This window comes from Meleagris gallopavo, chromosome 10, assembly GCF_000146605.3.
Source record: "Meleagris gallopavo isolate NT-WF06-2002-E0010 breed Aviagen turkey brand Nicholas breeding stock chromosome 10, Turkey_5.1, whole genome shotgun sequence".
Lineage (NCBI taxonomy): Eukaryota > Metazoa > Chordata > Aves > Galliformes > Phasianidae > Meleagris > Meleagris gallopavo.
In genome coordinates this window covers 27,739,803-27,759,006 of record NC_015020.2, presented here as the reverse complement: position 1 = coordinate 27,759,006, position 19,204 = coordinate 27,739,803, and the positions used below count along the sequence as shown (strand labels likewise).

General features: G+C 41.9%; 1 protein-coding gene across 1 annotated transcript; it reads left to right on the top strand.

Annotated features, from left to right (window-relative positions):
- Window position 1: 1 nt before the first annotated feature.
- PIF1 (PIF1 5'-to-3' DNA helicase) lies at window positions 2-8,088 on the top strand (the record flags this gene model as incomplete). Its single annotated transcript, XM_010716332.3, has 12 exons — window positions 2-130; window positions 853-958; window positions 1,081-1,206; window positions 1,298-1,451; window positions 2,083-2,197; window positions 2,268-2,374; window positions 2,766-2,905; window positions 3,542-3,648; window positions 4,433-4,520; window positions 5,056-5,201; window positions 6,494-6,685; window positions 7,014-8,088. Coding segments are annotated over 12 exons (1,467 nt in total), but the record flags the coding sequence as incomplete, so codon positions are not given.
- Between the last annotated feature and the right edge of the window lie 11,116 nt (window positions 8,089-19,204).

Sequence of the window (19,204 nt, the reverse complement as noted above, 5' to 3'; positions counted from 1 at the left end):
GGGTGCGCCGCGCCAGCCCAGGCTGCTGGGCCGCCCGCCACCCTCCTTCTCCGTTATCAGCCCGCTACAGGAGCGCGACCTGCGGCGTGACCCCGAGCGGGACCGGGGCGGCGGGGAGCGGCCGGCGCAGGTGAGGCTCCGGGAGGGGAAGGCGGCGTGGAAAGGACCCGCGGGTGTGAGCTGACAGCGGCTGAACGTGAATCAGTAGCGCGCCCAGGTGGTCGATAGGGGCAACGGCATCCCGGCTTGTGTCGGCGACTGCGCAGCCAGAAGGGACGGGAGGCGGTCGACATTCTGTGCTGGCTGCACCTCGAGTGCTGTGTTCGGTTCTGGGCCTCTCGATACGAGAAAGGTATCGAGGCCCTGGAGTGTGTCCAGGGAAGGGCAAAGGAGCTGTGAAGGGTTTGGAGCACAAGCGTTACTGGGAGCGGCTGAGGGAACTGGGATTGTTCAGTCTGGAGTAAAGGTCTCCCCCGAGCCTCCTCATTACTCTACAATCCCCTGAGAGGAGCTTGCGATGAGGTGGGAGTCAGTCTCTTCTCTCGGGTAACAGTGATAGGATGGGAGGTGATGGCCTTAAGTTGTGCCAGAGCAGGGTCAGGTTGGATATTAGGAAAAAGTTCTTGCCCAAAAGAGCAGCTATGTGCTGGCACAGGATGCCCAGGGAGGTGGTGGGGTCACATCATCCCTGGAGGTGTTGCAGAACTGTGGAGATGTGGCGCTGAGGGCTATGGTCAGTTGGCATGGTGGTGTGGGGTGGGGTTGGACGGGTGATCTCAGAAGTCTTTTCCCACCTGTATGATTCCATGATTCAGTTCCTCCCAAAGAGCCCGCCATGCTTCCATCCCACAGGTGCCCCGTGCAGAGAGGCGGCCCCCTGCCCGGCTGTCAGTGGAGCAGGAGGCGGTGCTGGGTGCTGTGCGCAGCGGGAAGAGCATCTTCTTCACTGGCTGTGCAGGTGAGAGGCTGGGTTTGGTTCAAGACCTCAGTGCCAAGCCGCTACTCTCTGCACCCCTGAGGTGATGGTCCCCTGCAGCCCTGCAGCACCTTGGTAAAAGCAGTGCTCTCTCTCTCTCCTAGGGACTGGGAAGTCATTCCTGCTGAAGAAGATCGTGGGCTCCCTCCCTCCAAACAGCACCTATGCTACAGCCAGCACTGGAGTAGCAGCTTGCCACATCGGTGGCACCACACTCCATGCCTTCGCAGGTAATGTTTGACCGGGCAGCAAGGAGCTGGGGGCTTCTGCTCTCATCCCAAACAGTTCGGAACTTCCCAGAGTTTGCTTCTCCCTTGGCAGGTATAGGCTCTGGGAAGGCTCCACTGGAACAGTGCATCCAGCTGGCGGAGAGGCCTGGGGTGCGGCAGCACTGGCTGGCCTGCCAGCGCTTAATCATCGATGAGATCTCCATGGTGGATGGCAAGTTTTTTGACAAGCTGGAGGCAGTGGCAAGGTGAGTGGTTATCAGGTCAAACAAGAGAAATGAATTTCCCTGCGCTTTCAGGTTGCTTCCTTCATATGGTTTTGTTATTGGATACAAGGCAATCATTGGCATAAGTCTGGAGGGAAGTCTGAAATCACAGCCAGCATTAGGACAGAGCTTTTCTTATGAGATAGATTTTTGATTGTGTCTCCATCCTCCCGGCTGTGTCTGTTCTGGTTGTAGTTTCCATCCACAGAGTTGAGTCCAGGGCACAGTTGTCTATTTATGCTGTTCTTATCAGTTCTCTGTTGCTACCTCAATTAAGCTTGCTGTGTTTACTGTGATTCCAAGATGCATTTCAACTCCCTGTGCTTTCTGACTCCATGTGAACACTGTCTGAACAGTGAGAAGCAAGAGGCAGCTGTATTATAACAGCCACTGAATCATAAAGACTGGCAGTGGTGCTTTGATTGGATAGACAGAGACAAATGAATGTCTTGTAATAATGTTGATTAATTACTTTAACTCTTCTGACACAGCTAAGAATAACAGTCTTTTAATGAGGGTGATAGAACCTGCTGACAGACTGAGAAATAACTTCTGAGACTTGAATGTGTTCAGGCCCTGGAGGACATTCAAATGTCTCTTCCTTCCCTTTCAGAGCAGTAAGAAAACGAGATGAGCCTTTTGGAGGAATTCAGCTCATCATCTGTGGGGACTTCTTGCAGTTGCCTCCAGTCTGCAAGGCTAATGAAGAAACCACATTCTGCTTCCAGGTACAAAGCTGTCCCTAAGCTTACCTTCATAATTTGCATTTTCTTTCTTAACAAGAGAATGATTTACCAGGCAAAAAGCTGGAGAAAATGCATCCACGTAAACATGGAGCTGACAGAAGTACGAAGACAGACCGACAAGACCTTCATTTCGCTGCTGAGTGCAGTACGTTTAGGCAGGTGAGCAGGAACTCAGCTCTGTTTCGAAACTCTGCTCCCTGCTGATGGAGCCATTGCTCACCTCTCCCTCATGCTCTGTGAGGGATTTGTGGCTGGGGGGAGTAGCTATGAATGCCTTAGTCAGTGTAAGGAGGTCTATGATATGGTGCTAGGTAAGGAAGAAATCCTTTCTAGAGTGTCCTTTTGCAATTTCTGATAGGGAATGCAAGGGATGTTGAGCTGGGGATGGGCTGAGACACATTCTTGCAGTTATTTTTCTGTAGTTACTTTTGTCCACCATTCTCTCTAGAGACCAGAGCTTTAAAACCTGATGTGGCTCTATGGAAGTCACTGCTGCTCAAGACCCATCCCTTATCACTTCAAATAACAATCCCTTCTTCCTGGTCACCAGGTGTACGGAGGAGGTTATCAGTTTGCTGATGCAGACAGCTACTAACAGATCTGAACGTGATGGGATCCTGGCTACACGGCTCTGCACCCACAAAGATGATGTAGAACTGACTAATGAAAGACGCTTGCGGCAGCTTTCAGGTGAATTCTGTGCAGAAAGCTGCTGGCTTCAGGGCTGAGATGTGAGTGGGGGTACCGTGGTGACAGGAGGAGGTGATGTTTTGTCACAGCATGAGCTGTACATGTCGGAGTTGAGCTGCCCAGGGCAATTTTTTCCCCTTTTAATTATACCTTACTGTTTCTCAGTGAGCTGATTGCTTTCTGTGAGGTGTGGTGGATACTGCATCCATACTCCTGCTTCTTCCTTCTATAGAATCTCAGAAAGTCCGTGCACTAAACCAGACACAGTTTGAGTTAAGGGTTATTTCATTCCTGGCGCATTTGGCCCAAAGATTCCTCCTTAGTCCTCTTTGGAGATCTGGTGTAAAACTGACCATATGCTTCAAATGATAAGTTGGTCAGATTCTGCTTACTGCTGGTCCTTAATTTCCAAGCCTTCTAATGCTCTGGCAGGTATGTTGGGAAGGGAGATAGCAGTGAGCTTTCTGCTGTTGCTGTTGTGCCAAGCTTGCACCTAAGACTCTTAATATCCATTCTCCTTGGTCACTATAAGAGAAATTGCTGCAAAAAATAAATGCTGAGTCTCTTGCAAATACCGTGTAGCTTATGTCTGAGTTGTAATTGGCCACTGCTTTTTTTTTTTTTCTTCCTTCATAGGAGATTCGCACACTTTTGAGGCTTTGGACAGTGACCCTATGCTAGTGAAGTTAATTGATGCTCAGTGTCCTGTGGGTGGAAGAGTTGAGCTAAAAGTTGGAGCTCAGGTGAGTATGTATACAAGTTTGCTTGGGAAAGAACAGCAAATCAAATAGCATAAGAAAAATGAAGGTATAACAGCTAAATATATATAATAGATTAATTTGTAGAATACACATTCTGCATGGAGCAACCATGCCAAGCCAACATGAGAGTGGCCTGACTAGTCTGATCTCAGCATCTTTCTCGCTTGCAACCCAGGCAGAGGATCGATTTGGTTTGAGCACAAGTGTGTCCTGTGGACTGTAGTGACCGCAGTGACTTAGACATATATTTCTTATCTGGCCCAGAAGCAGAACATAGATTTCTTGCTTGTCTCAGCCTTGGGTACAGCAGTCTTCCTGACCTGTAAGAGTAAGGCATAGATTGCCAAATATGCTCTACTGTTATCTTGCTGTGATCTGAAGCTGTCGGAGTGGAAAGGATGCTGGGTTATGTTAAAGAAGCACCAGTGGGTGATGCTTTGCCTTGGAAAGGTTTTCCTCTGCTGCTTCTTCCCAATCATCTAGGTTTGTTGGCATTTGGGATGGCAAAATCGTTTCCCTGGATCTGAGGTTGTAGCTGTGGACAGAAAATCAGGTGAAAAGCATTTGGTACTGAGAGTTTTGTAGTTGGGAGTCCTAGGAAGGGAAGGCTGTGAAGAAGCTTCAGTTAAATTAGAGATTGTGCTTCAATCTGCAATAGAATGATATCTCTATGCATTCTGGCTAGATGCTTAGCTGATGGAGGCTGAACGTACTAGAAAACCAGCACACTAATAGATTTTCTTTCCCCTCTCCTTTTACTCTGTAGGTGATGCTAGCTAAGAATCTGGATGTGTCTCAAGGGCTGGTGAATGGAGCACGAGGAGTTGTTGTAGGATTTGAAACTGAACAGAAGGGTAAGGTAAACTTTATTTTAAAAATATTACTGCTGTGCTGATGACTTGTTAATTTTCTTTACTAAGGGAAAGCAGAGAACAGAGCTTCTCCTTAGCAAAATGTTAGTGGTTCTCCTGAGCTGTCATGTGATGTGGTGCATCAGCTGTAGCCATTTGCTTTCTGTATTGTTCAGTTATGTATACTCATCTGCATTTATTTCTGTGTTGTTGAATCAAGTTGTGGTGTGTTACTGTTGTTTTATTTTCCTCAGAGAACATTGTTCTGTTACAGAGAAAATACACACTATAGGTATCTCAAATGATAAATTAGCTGAATGTAACTCTCCTGCTCATGTCCGAAATGTCATTTCAGAACATTCTACTTAGTGAGTGGGGTGGGTTGTTCTGTTTCGATATGGGATTTTTTTTAATGCAGCCCTAAAATTCATGAAATGCTAGTGTGAGGAAGAGGAAAATCTGTTCTTAAATCTTTTGGCTTCCTGCTGATGAATGCCAGGAACATGCTCTTATTGTCCTTCTATTCCCATTCCCACAGGGCTGCCCAAGGTGAGGTTTCTCTGTGGAGTCACACGAGTTATCAAATTGGAGAGGTGGCTCTTCAAAGGGCCATCAGGAATTCATCTGAGTCGCCAACAGTTGCCCCTAACATTGGCATGGGCCATTTCCATTCACAAGAGCCAGGTGAGTGCATTTCTACAACTGTCTGTAGACTTTTATAGTATCTTAAGTCTTATCTTCTGGGGATGCTTAGACTGCTGGTAAAACTGGAGAAAAAACTTCTCGTAGAAAAGCTCTAGGTTATGTATCTGTTGTTGAAAGGAAGACTGTATCTTTTCTGTTCATGATAATTGTCTATAACCTCAGTCTGGCAGACAGTAGTGTTGCTACTCCATCTTTGTGGAGTTTCCATAATGGTGCTGTCATCTACACAGTTGGTGTTGGACTGGAAAGCAGCAGTAGTTACTGCTGTGGGCTGATCAAGACTGTTTCCCTATTAGTCATCAGCACTGATGATCCTGCAGCTTGCTTTGTGTGCCTGAGGAAGCTGCGGGAGTTACAGCTGTTCTGTTTGAGCTTGACTTCACTTTCAAAGGTGTGCTGGCTTTTTTTTTTTTTTGTCAGTGTACATAACACATTTCTCATTTCTTCCAGAATAATTCATACACTTGGATAAACACTTCTCTGTAGAAGCTTATTCCCAGGCTGTGTTGTAAATTCTGCTGCCTCTTGGGATAGTTTGCTGTTTCTAACCCAAAGTCTTTCTCAGGTGGTCTGTCTGAGGACTCCTTGAAACTGACTTCTCCTCCACTTAATTACTATGCATGAAAACAGTGGGATTTCTTTCCCTGCTGTGTTGAGTGCATGGAGTTTGTGGAGTTTCACACAATAGCTCGTAAAATCGTGATATCATTTCAGTTGGAAGGGACTCGTAAAGGCCATCTAGTCCAAATCCTCTGTGATGAACAGGGATAGCTGCAGCTTCATCAGGTGCTCAGAGCCCCATCCAGCCTGCTCTTGAATGTTTCCAGGGATGAGGCATTCACCATCTCTCTGGGCAATATGTTCCAGTGCCTCATCACCCTTTCTGTATTTCAAAAATGAGAAATGCACAGCTTTTCTTCTTATCTAATTTATGTTTCTCTTCTCTTAGTTTTGAAACAGTTACCCTTTGTCCTGCTAAGAATCTGTCCCCATCTTTCTTACAGTCTCTTTTTAGATACTGAAAGTATCTCCCTTGTCTGATAGCAATTTAATGTCATAGGGAAACTGTTCTTTTTTGTTTTACTGGTTCCCATCTTTTACTTAATTAAACAAGAGGCCACCTTTCTTATCAAGCTTGTACATTGTGGATGGTAACTTTTGACAAATCCATAGGATATGTTAATATTGCTATGACATGGTGTTCTGTGTTTTTGGGTGTGTGTGTTTGTTTGTTTTTTGCTGTGTAACTAATTTCTCCCTCTCTTTGATAGGGCATGTCTTTAGATTCTGTGGAAATTTCCCTGTCTCGTGTCTTTGAAAGTGGGCAGGCCTATGTAGCCCTTTCCCGAGCCCGCAGCCTCACAGGTCTCCGTGTTCTGGATTTTGACCCAAAAGTAGTGAGAGCTGATCCTACAGTGTTGCAGTTCTATAGACAGCTGAAACGTCACCAACTTCAAACCCAGGTAAAGAAAATTCCTGTACCAGCAGAGTACCTTGTGCAACCAGGATGATAGATGCCTGGTCTGAAGTGCTCCTTTTTGTTCCTAAGCAAAATCACTGAAGTTAAATCTTGTAGGGGCAAGAGAGATGGAACTGTGGGGCAGGAATATGTTGGGGCATCTCTCAGTGGCAAAATACCTTCTGTGGTTTTGGGATTGTATAACACTGCTGGCCATGCAGGTGAAAGGGACAGCTGGCATTCTTTGATCCTCCTCTCACAGTAAGGACTAAAGTGGAAGAAAGAGAAGCGGCAAATCAGAAATTTCCTGTATTTTGTTTTCCCTGCATTAGGATTCACTGCGCGCCCACCCCGATGCTGATGAGAAAGAGAACTGGAAATGCAGCTGAGAGTGTTCTTCTGGCCTCTGTGAGGCATCAGCACAGACTGCTGAGTTGCAGCAACCTTGCTGTGAAGTATATTTGATACCATAAATGAAGTTGAAGGGTTTTTTTTTTCCTTAATTCAACTGACTCTGGATATGTAGAAATCTCCCAGACCCATCCCTTTGAACTTGAGAAGTATTCTGTAGTCTCTTTCCGTGCCCATGGTCTTGAGTACTTTTATGCCACAAAAGTGACTAAGAAACAAAATACTGAACAAGGATGTGTCAGAAAGACCTTCTTATGATTTTTATCTTCTCTGCCTGGCTACATTTCATCCTCCAAATATCTTGACTGTGGAATCTTGGATATTTTTCTTCAAGTATACTACAGTTGAGAGAGGGAAGGTGTGTATCTCCTTTACCTGGCTGGACTGGACCTATTCTCTAGAGCTGCTGACATGAGGGAAAGCAGTACTAAGTATTTAAAATATGTACGTGATTTTCCTGCAAGTGAGGATCTGCCAGGAGCCAGGCTTTCACTGCATATTGCATGCCTGGATGTTCTTGCCTTTTGGATGTTTAATGCCAGCAGGCTTTGTGCAGCTTCTTCCACAGAAATGTACAGAGTTGCATGTTGCCTACTGTGCTGATGCATGTCCTTTTGGTTAGTCTGTTGCATGCAATAGCATGATTTTTTTTTTTTTTTAAACCTTCCAAGATGAGATGGTACAGATATGAGCAAATCGTACTTTTTATATTCATAATTATGGAACTACAAGAACTGGAAAGATCTGTTACCCCTACAGCAAGAAGGGAGTGAGCAGAAATGAGTGCTGATGGGATCCTCACTCCTTTAAACATGCGAGGCTTTCAAATAGGAAGGATTTTCTGCTAGAAACACATCCAAGTAGTGAGGTGGAATCTGAACGTGCAATTGGGAAATGGCCAAGGACTTGAGAAATTTGCCTATTTCAGCATATGCAGGGATGAACAGAACAAATATACTGTCCTTTTCTAAAAGCCTTAATAAAACATAAACTTTGGCTTTTTTATTTTGATGCATTGTTTAAAGCTTAAGTAACAGGTATATTTTTAAATGGTTAATATGCAGGATTAAAGTGAAGTAACTTCCAACTGAAATTTGCATCTTTCAGGGGAGTCTCTTTAACAAAACTTCTGCAGCTTGAGCAGGCTGGAGAACAAGTCTTAGCAGCTGCTGTCTTTAAAGCCAGGCAAGGAGACTGGATAGCTGTTGGTTAACCTAAGAACAAACAGGTCTGTGGTAAGGCTGCAAAATGTTTTGTTTTTTTTTTTTTTCTTCAAGTGTGGTTTATTTTTCTTCTGAGCCTAGATGCTAGCATTGTAGGAAGGAATAGCAGAATATAAGAGTTATTCAGACATGCTTATTCTCCCCTTCTTGATGTACAGGCATATTGCTTCTTCAAAAAGTCTGGTTGGAGTTAGGTGGAATTATCTCAATGGGGACTGGAGCCTGGAAAGTGAGACTTCTCCTCAGCCTTAGGCTGTTTCTGCCGCTGCCCTGGTCTTTCAAACTCTCCTTCCATTACTGTGTGCATATCTGTAAATACTGTGAATACATACAAATACGCTTTTTAAAGAATTGGAGACTGTTGTTTGAGCCTGACTTCTTCTTCAGCAGTTTGCTCACATCTGAGGAGGAACTGAAACACAGCCTTCACGTGCTCCCAACCCTGAACAGTAGGGTGCCAGCATGCTGAAGCACTGCTGCAGAGGCATGGGATTCCCAGAGCCTCCTTCAGGCTTGAGACAGGAGCCTGAACTCTCCTATGGCTCTGTACCACAGGGCAACTGGGATGGATGGTCTCTCCTGGCCTGAAGGTTATGCCCTGCAGCTGGCTTGGCAGTAATGTACAGTTGGGGTGACTGGATATGGGGGGGTTCTTGGTTCAGCCCTTTCCTTCTCTAGTGGCACATGTGGACCATAGGCATGGCATGCTGGCCTCAGCCTTTCCTGGACACCTCTTACTTCCCTGGCAGCACATCTGCCCTCCTTTGCTGCATGTCTTCCTCTTACAACACCTTTTGGTCCATTCTTTCTGCTGCTGTTTTGTGCTGCACACCCTGGCCACAAGCCTCTGTGCTGTCCCACCTGCACTTTGTGCGTTATTTCAGCCAGGTCTCAGCCTCCATTCTCCATCTTTGTGGACTGAGTTATTGCTTTCATACCTCTTGTTGTGTGGATAACCAGCTGACTTCGCATCCATCTTCCCTTCATGTCCTTTGCAGAGGTGGTCAGAGGCTGTGGAAACCCTAGTCATCTGGGACAGGGAAGTTGGATGAGTATCTAAAGGCCTGTGGGATTGGGCTTGTTTGCTGTCCTGTGAGTTCTGGAGATAAGATGCTGCATTATGAGGGGTTTGGACATTAAGATGTGAGATTGTGGTGTTCACAGGGCTCTTTACTGCACTTACTTTCTCCACTTCTCCCTGCCATGTGATATTTTGCCCTTTCTTCAGTAAAATTTTGCCCCCCCTTTTTTTTCCCCCTAATAAACTATCACAGCAGCACAGCTGATGCTCTATGATGGGATCACTGTGCAGATATCTGGACCAGCAGCCAACATCTGGGTGCAGACATGCCATTCACCACACAAGTGTATCAGTTTTGTTTGAAATTTCATCTCTGTCCTCTCCTTTAACTTCTTGTACATCTGCACCTTTGAGTATGCTGGGGTGCAGAAGTGTGGCTGCAGGTGCTATGGTGTGTCATAAGGGAAATGGTCTGTGATGAAACAGCTGTTTCTGTGGCAGGAGAGAGGTAGGTAGTTGCCTGCAGCATGGCAGGAATGGCGTTAAAATGAGAGGCAAGCCAAGAGGGTTCATGGCACTACAAAGGAGAGCTGGGGTTTAATTATTATGCTCCCATAAATTTGAGGAAATGAATATTGCCTCTCCACTTTCACAAACTGATGGGAAAGTATTTAAACGTGGCTTTTGCCTTAACTTAATAACTGCAGCTATAATAAAGTGAATTAAACTATGTGTTTGATTCATAATTGGTATTTCTGTTGCCACGAGTACAGTCATTCTCTTCTCAAATACATTAAGCTGTAGGAAACTGCTTTTTATTGGCTGAAGTTTCATAATACATTTATGTGTTATTGGAAACATAATTCACATGTAGAGCGTTATTAAAACCTCACTGGCTTCCAGTTTAAATCTTTGTACAGTGATTTAACTCCTTTCTCATTTTTACGTGACATTTTCATAATAATTAAACATGAATGTGTCCTTGCAGTCTGTATCCAGACATTCAGTGGTGAGCAGCAAAGGGAGTGATATTCTTCTTGGTCTCAGATGCTGTAATATTATTGAGTCTATGAATTACTTCCCTCTATCCAGAATTGCTCTGAATAGATCAAACAAATGCTACTCTTAAGTAATGGAAACACGGTACATTATAGGCTATGCTATGAATGCTAATAATGTCATTTTTCTCAGATATTAAAAGTTTCTCATTTTCTATTATACTACTTGATGACATGCAATTGTCTTCTGCTGCTAAATCTAAGCAATTGTATTATTAGCATGAGAAAAAACCCATATTACTGAAGATTGCATTTGGATGTGCAAAGTCTGTCTTGCTATTCCTGTATGATTATTTAATACTTGTTTTCATTGCAAATTATAAGGATACTTGGTGGAATTTTTTTAGCTAAGCCACCAATTCATGAAATCTAGTTTTACTTGCAAAACAAGTCGATAACAAGTGTAATAGAGTCATGGAATGGCTTAGATTGGAAGGGACCTTAAAGTCCACTTCGTTCCAACGCCCTGCTGTGGGCTGACTGTCCCCACCAGCTCAGGCTGCCTAGGCCCTATGCAGCCCAGCCTCGGGCACTTCTAGGATGGGGTACCCACAGCTTGCTGGGCAGCTGTGTCAGTAAATAGTTTCTTTCTAACATCTAACTTAAGTCTTCTTTTTGTTTAGTACCGTTTCCCTCTTGTCCTATCACTTGGCATCGTTGAACTTCATGAGGTTTTCATGGCCCAGTTTCTGAGCTGCTTCAGGTCCCTCAGGGTGGTATCCCTTTCTTCTGTTGTATCAACTACACCATTCAGCTTGGTATCATCAACAAACTTCTGAGGGTGCAGTCAGTACCCTTGATTCTGTCATTGATAAAGATGTTGAAGAGCACTGGTCTCAAGATCGAGGCTCCAGGGGAGCCTCCAGACACCACTCAGCCTCCACCTGGATGTAGAGCTGTTGATCACAACACTCTGACTATGATTATCCAACCAATTCCTAATCTACTGAATAGTTCAGCCTCCAAATCCGTCTATCTCCAATTTAGTGATAAGGATGTGGTGTGGGACCATGTCAAAGGCCTCGTACGAGTTCAGGTGGGCGACATCAGTTACCCACTGATGATGTCACTCCATTGTAGAGGGTCACCAGATTAGTCAGGCATTATTCACCTTTGGTGAAGCCATGCTGGATGTCTCAGATCACAAGTTATAATTATTAAATACTGTTCTATCTGAATTCTTATAAAATCTGTTATGGTGTTAATACAGGAGGCTATCAGATGTGACAAACAACTTAAGAGAGGTCTTCTGGAATGGCAGCTGGAGGCCAAGTAGGAACCCAATGCATCTTCAAAGGTACCAACAAAACTATTGGCAACTGAATTAAGCCTACCATGTTCCAAATGTAAATTTAACATGTGTTTTTACTGAATTGTTTATGATAATCTCTTTGCAAAAATGTAGAACCACAGTATCAATATCTTTGACAGAAAGTAGTCTTTTTTTATTTTTTATTTTTTCCACTTAGTAACATGAAGTCTGGCATTTTAGGAGATTTTCTCTTATTTCTAAATTTTTTTTTTTTGTCAGCTGCTAGGTGGATATGGATATGAATTGCATCTTTGTGTATTTTTTATAAACTACTACTAAACTGGGATACCTTTATTTTCTGTAGTCGTACAGTATTTTTTTTTTTAATTACTTTTAACCGTCTGATTTGCTTACTGAAAGATCAGTGATTCTAAGCCATCAAATACCACTTTAGAAAGAATATAACATGTTTTGCTCAAGAAACTCTACCTTCAGGTAAAAGTGTAGTAAAACAGTTATTATTCTAATAGATAATCAATTGCCAAGAAGAGGCAACACACATCTTTTAATGTCTCCAGGTGAAGGCTAGACAGATTTATAGTTGGCTTACTGTTATTCAATGAAAAAAAACATTTATCTGGATTAATGTAAGAGTCACTTGGTTTGAAAATAGCTTTTAAGATTTGGAACACATCTTGAAAGTCATACAGTGTAAACATCTTCATCCTAAACTCATTCTGTAAAAGCATTCTTTGTAAGTTTCCTTCATGTTTGTGTTGAATTATTGGGGTACATTGTTTAAAAAAAAAAAAAAACAAAAAAACCAACAACAAAAAAACAAAACAAAAACAAAAAAAAACCCAAAAAACATAATAATACTAAATGCTTTCAACAGAGACTTTACAATATAAAGTAAATTTAAAAATACATATCTAAATTGAGTTAATATTTAATTGTGAGAGTTTCAGCGGGTACTGCATTAGGTAAGGGGATGTTAACAGAATGGATTCAAATACAAAGAAAGATATTTTGAAGTACAATCTTTTTTACACACTTTCTCTCCAGATGAAGCTGATCTTAAAATAATAACCATTTTTCTTGTGACAGTAACAAGCTATGACTGTTTTAATAGAAAGTTCACAATGAAAATAAAACACAACAGATGATCCAGTCAGGTCAAAATGACAAATTTCCACAAAAGGGTGTATCCTTTTTTGTCTTCATTAACTGTAACTATTGCTGTCAGCTAAACTTTTGGAAAAATATTATGCATGTCTTCTTTTAAACACGACAACTATACACAAAGGATAAAAATTGCTTGGTGTACAAGCAATTTCAATTTCATATTATGGGCAGAATATTATTTTGACAGATTGCTGTGTAGTATTGTGCATTCAGATCTCAAAAATACACAAGGTCAAAGATGTTGTCTCTAATGACCTATAAACTATTTTAATAAAAAGATTGTCAAAAGAAATGATAATCATATTTTGACATTTGTCTTGGGAGTGTCATCAAGGGCTTCATAAAAATATAACACATCAAAAACATCAGGCAAAAAATGTTAAGTGTAATGCTTATTCAATATTTCTAGAAGGTATAGATCGTACTTTCGTTGGTGACTTTACAGATCAAGAAACTAATGTGGTAAAAAAGCATCATCTCCCTGACAGGCTTTGCTAGGAGTTTTAGGAAGCATTCCTAAAGAAAACCAATTCTGGTTAGCAGTCTGATTCAAAAGGGGTTTTACTGCAAATTGAATCTGGGGCTGGAGGGAACCTCAAGAACGAAGACTGTGTTTGATACTACTTTTCTTCCAGCAGAAGGATGCCTCAAAGCAGAGAAAATTAATGTGGTGCTAGGCTGTAACAAGAGTTATCAGGAATTACAGCTGACTCAAGACATGCAGAGGAAGTATGGTGGTTTACAACAGTTACTGAGTATGTTTCCAGATGTGATGCACTTGCAGATTTGTGTGACAGCTAAGAGACTTAGCATGATCAAAAAACTATCCGAAAGAGCAGGGAAAGTTGTAAGGCCATCCTGCAGCTTTAGTCCTATTGTGGATTGGCTTTAAGTACAGTAATAAAGGTAATGATGTCTATAGCAAAGTTGTGCTGAGGCAAAGCCAGCTTGGTAGAGTTTGCAGTGTTTTGATGGGCAAAGAAGGGAGATGAGCTCAAATTAAAAAGGAGCTGCTGGCTGTGTTCTCTGCTGCAGAATGAGTTTGTCAGTTCACCTCAGGGCACCAGATGGACTTGCAGTCTGTTCAGAAGTCATTAGGGAGCATTGTGATGAAGCTGGTGATGAATGCTGCCAAATGACTGTAACCCTTGTTAGATACATAACAGCCCAATGAAGTGATGATAAGGTACTCCCCAGCAGAGCCATGGCTAGTGACAGATACATCATGCAAGGGATGCTGGCCAGACTATCGTGTAGACAACTTTCTGGAACAGGAGAAGCCTAACAATGTGCTACAAGTATATCTCTTTTGGCACTTGAGAACTAGGGCTATGGTATACCTATAGTGGACTGTATGAAGGGGAAGAATAGTAATTCTCAGACATTTAAGAGATTACATGAGATAGTTGCTTCATGTAGGTATATAGAATACACGACATGATTAACCTCAGTGTGATTGTGTGTTAATAGATTTCAGCACCAACAAGTAGAAAATGACTTACACAGAGACTTGATAAAACTTACTGAAATGGAAGAAGTAACAGCCAGTATGAAGCCTAAATGGAGACAATATCACGAAGGAAATGAGATTAGATTCGGTACTGCTGCTGCATAGAGCTCTTTCCTTTTATTTCTAGAACACGGCACATGGAGCATGTTTCTTCTTTACCTCCCAGTTCATAAGATCCTCATCTTTCTTTCACAGAAATACTTGCTGGAGAGCAGCTTGCCATGCTTAAATAGAAGATATAGCTTCATTTCTGCTTTCCTTCCTTTCAATAGGGTTTAACTGGGGTTTATTTATTTATTTATTTTGGAATTCCAATTAGAGACACCTCAATATTTCATAGAGAATACAGTTGCGCTTAAAACCAAAGCAAACAACAAAAAGAAGTCAGAGAAAAGGAAATTATGCTTTTTTCCCCCAATATTTGTTTTGCACATTTTCCAACAACTGAGGAAACAATGCAACTTAACAAGTATTCTGACAGAAATGCGGCTCAGGGTGCACTGTAAGTCCCAGCTCCTTTTTTTGGAGGGGAGCAGAAGCTGATTTGATGCAACTGAACTCTCTAAAGTAAACAGCTGCTGTTCTGTTCACCTTTTGTAAAAAGCGTAGGATAGTTTTCTGTCTAAAAGTTGAAGTTTCATTGAAGGGAAGATAATTGATAATAAAAGCATGTGAGGAGAGCACATTTTGGTTATAAATGCTATGTTAGTGACAAATGCTGTCAGAACAAAACTGCACTGACTACTTGGTTTAGCATAAGGTTTGGCAGGCTGGAAACTCCTTTCATTTTCTATCAAATAAGATATGACAGATTTTCAAAAATCAACTCTACAGCTTATAAGCAGTATGGGGCTTAATTGCTTCCTTATGCTCCCTTTTACAAATATACTAAACATTAAAAATCAATTACCTACCCGTGTGCCAGACTGTTCCTTAATGCAGTATGTCTACTGTGTCTTAATTTTTGCCTTGAAAAGGTATTTTCACACAGCTAATGCTGTCTTACAATCTCCATCCAACCCCAACCAACCGTGTTGATACTTAGGTCCTTGGCTGCCTCTTAGAGTTCCTTTGTTAAGGGATTCCTTCAGAGCCTCTCAGGATACAACGTGCACCTGGACCTGTACAGATGCCAATGTGAGACAAATCATGTGGAATGCCTGAAGGATGTAATAAATGTTGCATGTGATGCAAATTCTTTTGACAGAATTATTGGAGGGAGTCTGGAATTCTTGTTGAGCTATTTGAAGGATTTTGTATGGAAATGAGCTACTAGTAGTGATGTAAGGAATTGCCATATTGCATCAGGCCATCAAGCTTGATTTTTTTGCCCGTGGCAATGCTGACTGTTTTGTAACAATCCTGTTATTCTGAGAGTGAAAGACTGCCTATCTAAGTCACCGAGAGGAGGGACACTTGTTTAGGAAGGAGGAGTAGATTCCTTGTTTACTTTTACAATAGCAGTATCATTCTTCCCTGAAAGATGAGATTATGATGTCCTTGAAATACATGCAACAAAGCTACTAGCAGGTATCAACTAAGTGTAGTGTCAATGCAGTACCAATTACTGGTTAGTTCATCTGTGTATGATTCTGACTAAATGACGCATGAGCATTCCCTGTAGATGTCATTGGGAGTTTTGCACAAGAGTTTGCATGAAGTTTTATGAATGTTAGTAACATGCAAATCCTAGTGTTTCCAGTATTGAGTTCTCTTTTATTGTAGAAAGATGTTCATTCTATGTAGTCATTCAGCACACATCAGATCTATACTCCACTTCTTCCTGGTATATATCAAAGCATGTGTATTACATGTATGAGTTAAGCTATCAAAATCTAGTTTTCACTTGGAATTTTCACTGAGTTGTTTTAAATCAGTAGCAGCCAGTGAGAACATGCGATCATAGCGTGGAATTTAGGGCTCACTAATAACGCTGATTAAATTCATAACACAATTGCTTTTTCAACAGGAAACTTGCAGAGGGAAAGAGGATGAGACTAGGAAATTCACTCTGCCTTTTATTTTGAAATTCACATCTTGTGCATTTCACCCTCAAGGCCCAACAGTGTGTTTACTCCAGTATTATTGGGATCTATCTTACTGAAAGACTTTTCTGGAGAGAAGCTCCTAACATATTGCCACAGAAATCACCCCTGGCAGTAGAAACTTAAATGTGGATTAATTACAAAAATATAGACAGAACTCAAAGCATCTAAATGCTGGCAACAAGGTAGCTTAAAAATAACACATCCAAAAACTATTCAGTTCTGGTAACAACTGATAATCACTATTGCACAATACAATAACACAATTAAATACACTTATATCCTCTCTCCTTCATGAGCAACTAAAAACATTGTTCTTTCAATATATTCTACTGCAGTATATGAGACTTAACTAGATGTTAGAGTGGTGAGATAAGCTATTTAATTGGGGATGTAGTATGCTAACAACTTACTTATCACAGCACTTGGGATTCAGTGATCCGGGAACCATTAAAGACGATCTTTTCTGAAGAACTCCTTGAAAATGACATGTCCTTTCCACTCACTTTTCTCTAAGCTGCCTCTTATGAATACCGTATTTACCTTCCGGAATCTCCTTGTTCTTCTCTGTGTCTGTCTCCAAGGGGAAACTTATATTCTCCTGGGTTAAATACATTGCTTTCATCTATTTCTCTAGCTAGATGAAAGCCTCTGCTTACATAAAGAGGTCTGAGGCTGCATTCAGTTGTGCTCTTTCTCCCTCTGCACTATACTTCCTGCGTTCAGAATGCAGCTACCAACAGGGAAGTGTTGGGAGTTCACTGCTTGGAGGGTCTGCAGTGTGGGTCATGTCGAAAAGAAGAGTTTTCTATAGTGCTTCTTACAGGAGCATCCCACTTTCTAGATGCCTGTTCCAACTTTTCTTATTAAGTGATAAGAGTTATTTCTTATTAAGAGAGACACTCTTATCTTAAATGAAAAAATGTACAAACTTGTTCTCTCTCCCAGGTTTGTGTTCTGCATCTGATAGAATGGGGCACTTTATTACTGCTGCTCACTGGTTCACTCAGACTACCTCTGCATTTCCAGAAGTGGAGAAAAATGATCACAATAGAGAAACCGCAGCAGGATACAGCTGAGAGAAATGCCTGCTGCTAAATGGCTTTGAAGATGAAGAAGGGTAAAGGAAAGACTGAAGAAAAGGCTAAGCGTTCAGTCTCTCCTGTCTGACAACCTAGTCTGAAATATAATACTTCATTTTCACATTTGTATGAGGAAGAAGCACGTGTGACATGTTTTTAGTATGTAGCATGTATTTAGGGTTTTCATACTGTATAGATTGCGTAAAGATATCACCAGGATCCTCTTCATAGAGCTGTTGCTATCAGCAGGAGAGGCAATTACTAATTGAGGGCAGAGACATTCACTTGAATCAAGGCTTTGCAGCAAGATCACATATGGGTACTAGACAGCATATGCTTCGTAGTAAAATATAATTCATAATATTTATGTAGATAGGAAAGTGGCTGAGCAGCTGGGCAGGCGAGCTGCAGGGTGTTTCTGTGGGTACCTGCTTGTGCTTTATCTCCTGCAGTAGCAGAAGAATCTCTAAACCATCCATTTGCAGAGATGGGTTCTATCGGGGAGAAGACATAATAGGGTTCCCTTAGGTGCTATCTGTTCAGCAGTCACCCTGAAAACAGCTCTGAAACATTACTGCACCACTTTTATCACTTTTTTCCTTCTCCATAGAGAAATATAATTTTTTTGCTAGCTGTCCCTTGTTTTCCCAGAGCACTTGAGTCTTGCTGACAGTCATTGTCTTCATTCTTTTATCCCACTAATAGTCTTTCTATGCCTCAGGATAGCCTTTAAATCAGCAGGCCCGATCTTCTGATGAGCTGATCGCCTGCCATTCTACCTGGCTTCAGCTGGCATTGGGAGCACTCTGAGCTACTGAGAATGAGCCTTCAAATGAGCAGCTGGTAGCATGTGCTCTTTGTTAGCTCTGGCTCTGACCCACTTGTGCTGATCTGCTGTTTTAATAGCTTTGAACTTTCTTAGGTCACTGAGTCACAATTCATTTTCTACTGGAGTTGATGATGGGAAAATCTACAATTGGTTAGAGATAAAGGGAAAGAATCTGAGTTGCAATTTGATTTACCCTTTCCTTCCCATCACTCTCTAAGTTAGTTCAACCTGAGTGAAAAAGTTGAACTACCATACAGAAGAAAAGAAAGATTTAATTTTAAACTCATTTTCCACACTGTGGTGAGATGATTGCTACAAGTATTTGTATAGGCTTGTTACAACTGAATTGAGAGCATTCATCTGGGGTTGAAATTCTAATCTAGTGCTATTGTTCCTGCAGGAACACTAATTCCATGTTTTAGCATGCTACATAGCTGCAATATTTCAATCACATAGCATAGGGGGCATAGATACTCTTTCTGTGGGGTGTTGATGAAACTGGAAGAGTGCAGGAAAATAGCAGTGGGGTAACTTTTGGTAGCAATATAAAAGAGAGGATTGAATTGAAGTACAATAGCTGCAATTACTGCCTATTTAGTGTACCCATATATAATTTACCCTCACAACAACTTTGCCCTGTGATGGAGGCAGGTTAAATGATGCAAACGTTGCTCAGAGAGATGGGACTGCAGTCCTCTAGTTGGGAGTAGTGCTCGTAAGGACAAACAGTGTGTCAAAGCTGGGAAAAAGCAACCTTTAATTACTGTCTTATTCTTTGTATTTATCTATTTCATCTGAGAACAGCCCCTTCTAACTGAACCAAGATAATTCCAGAAAGGAATAAAATCAGCATGGACTTGAGTGAATACATAAAATGTGGGTTGTGGTTCCTAACACCTCCAGAAAA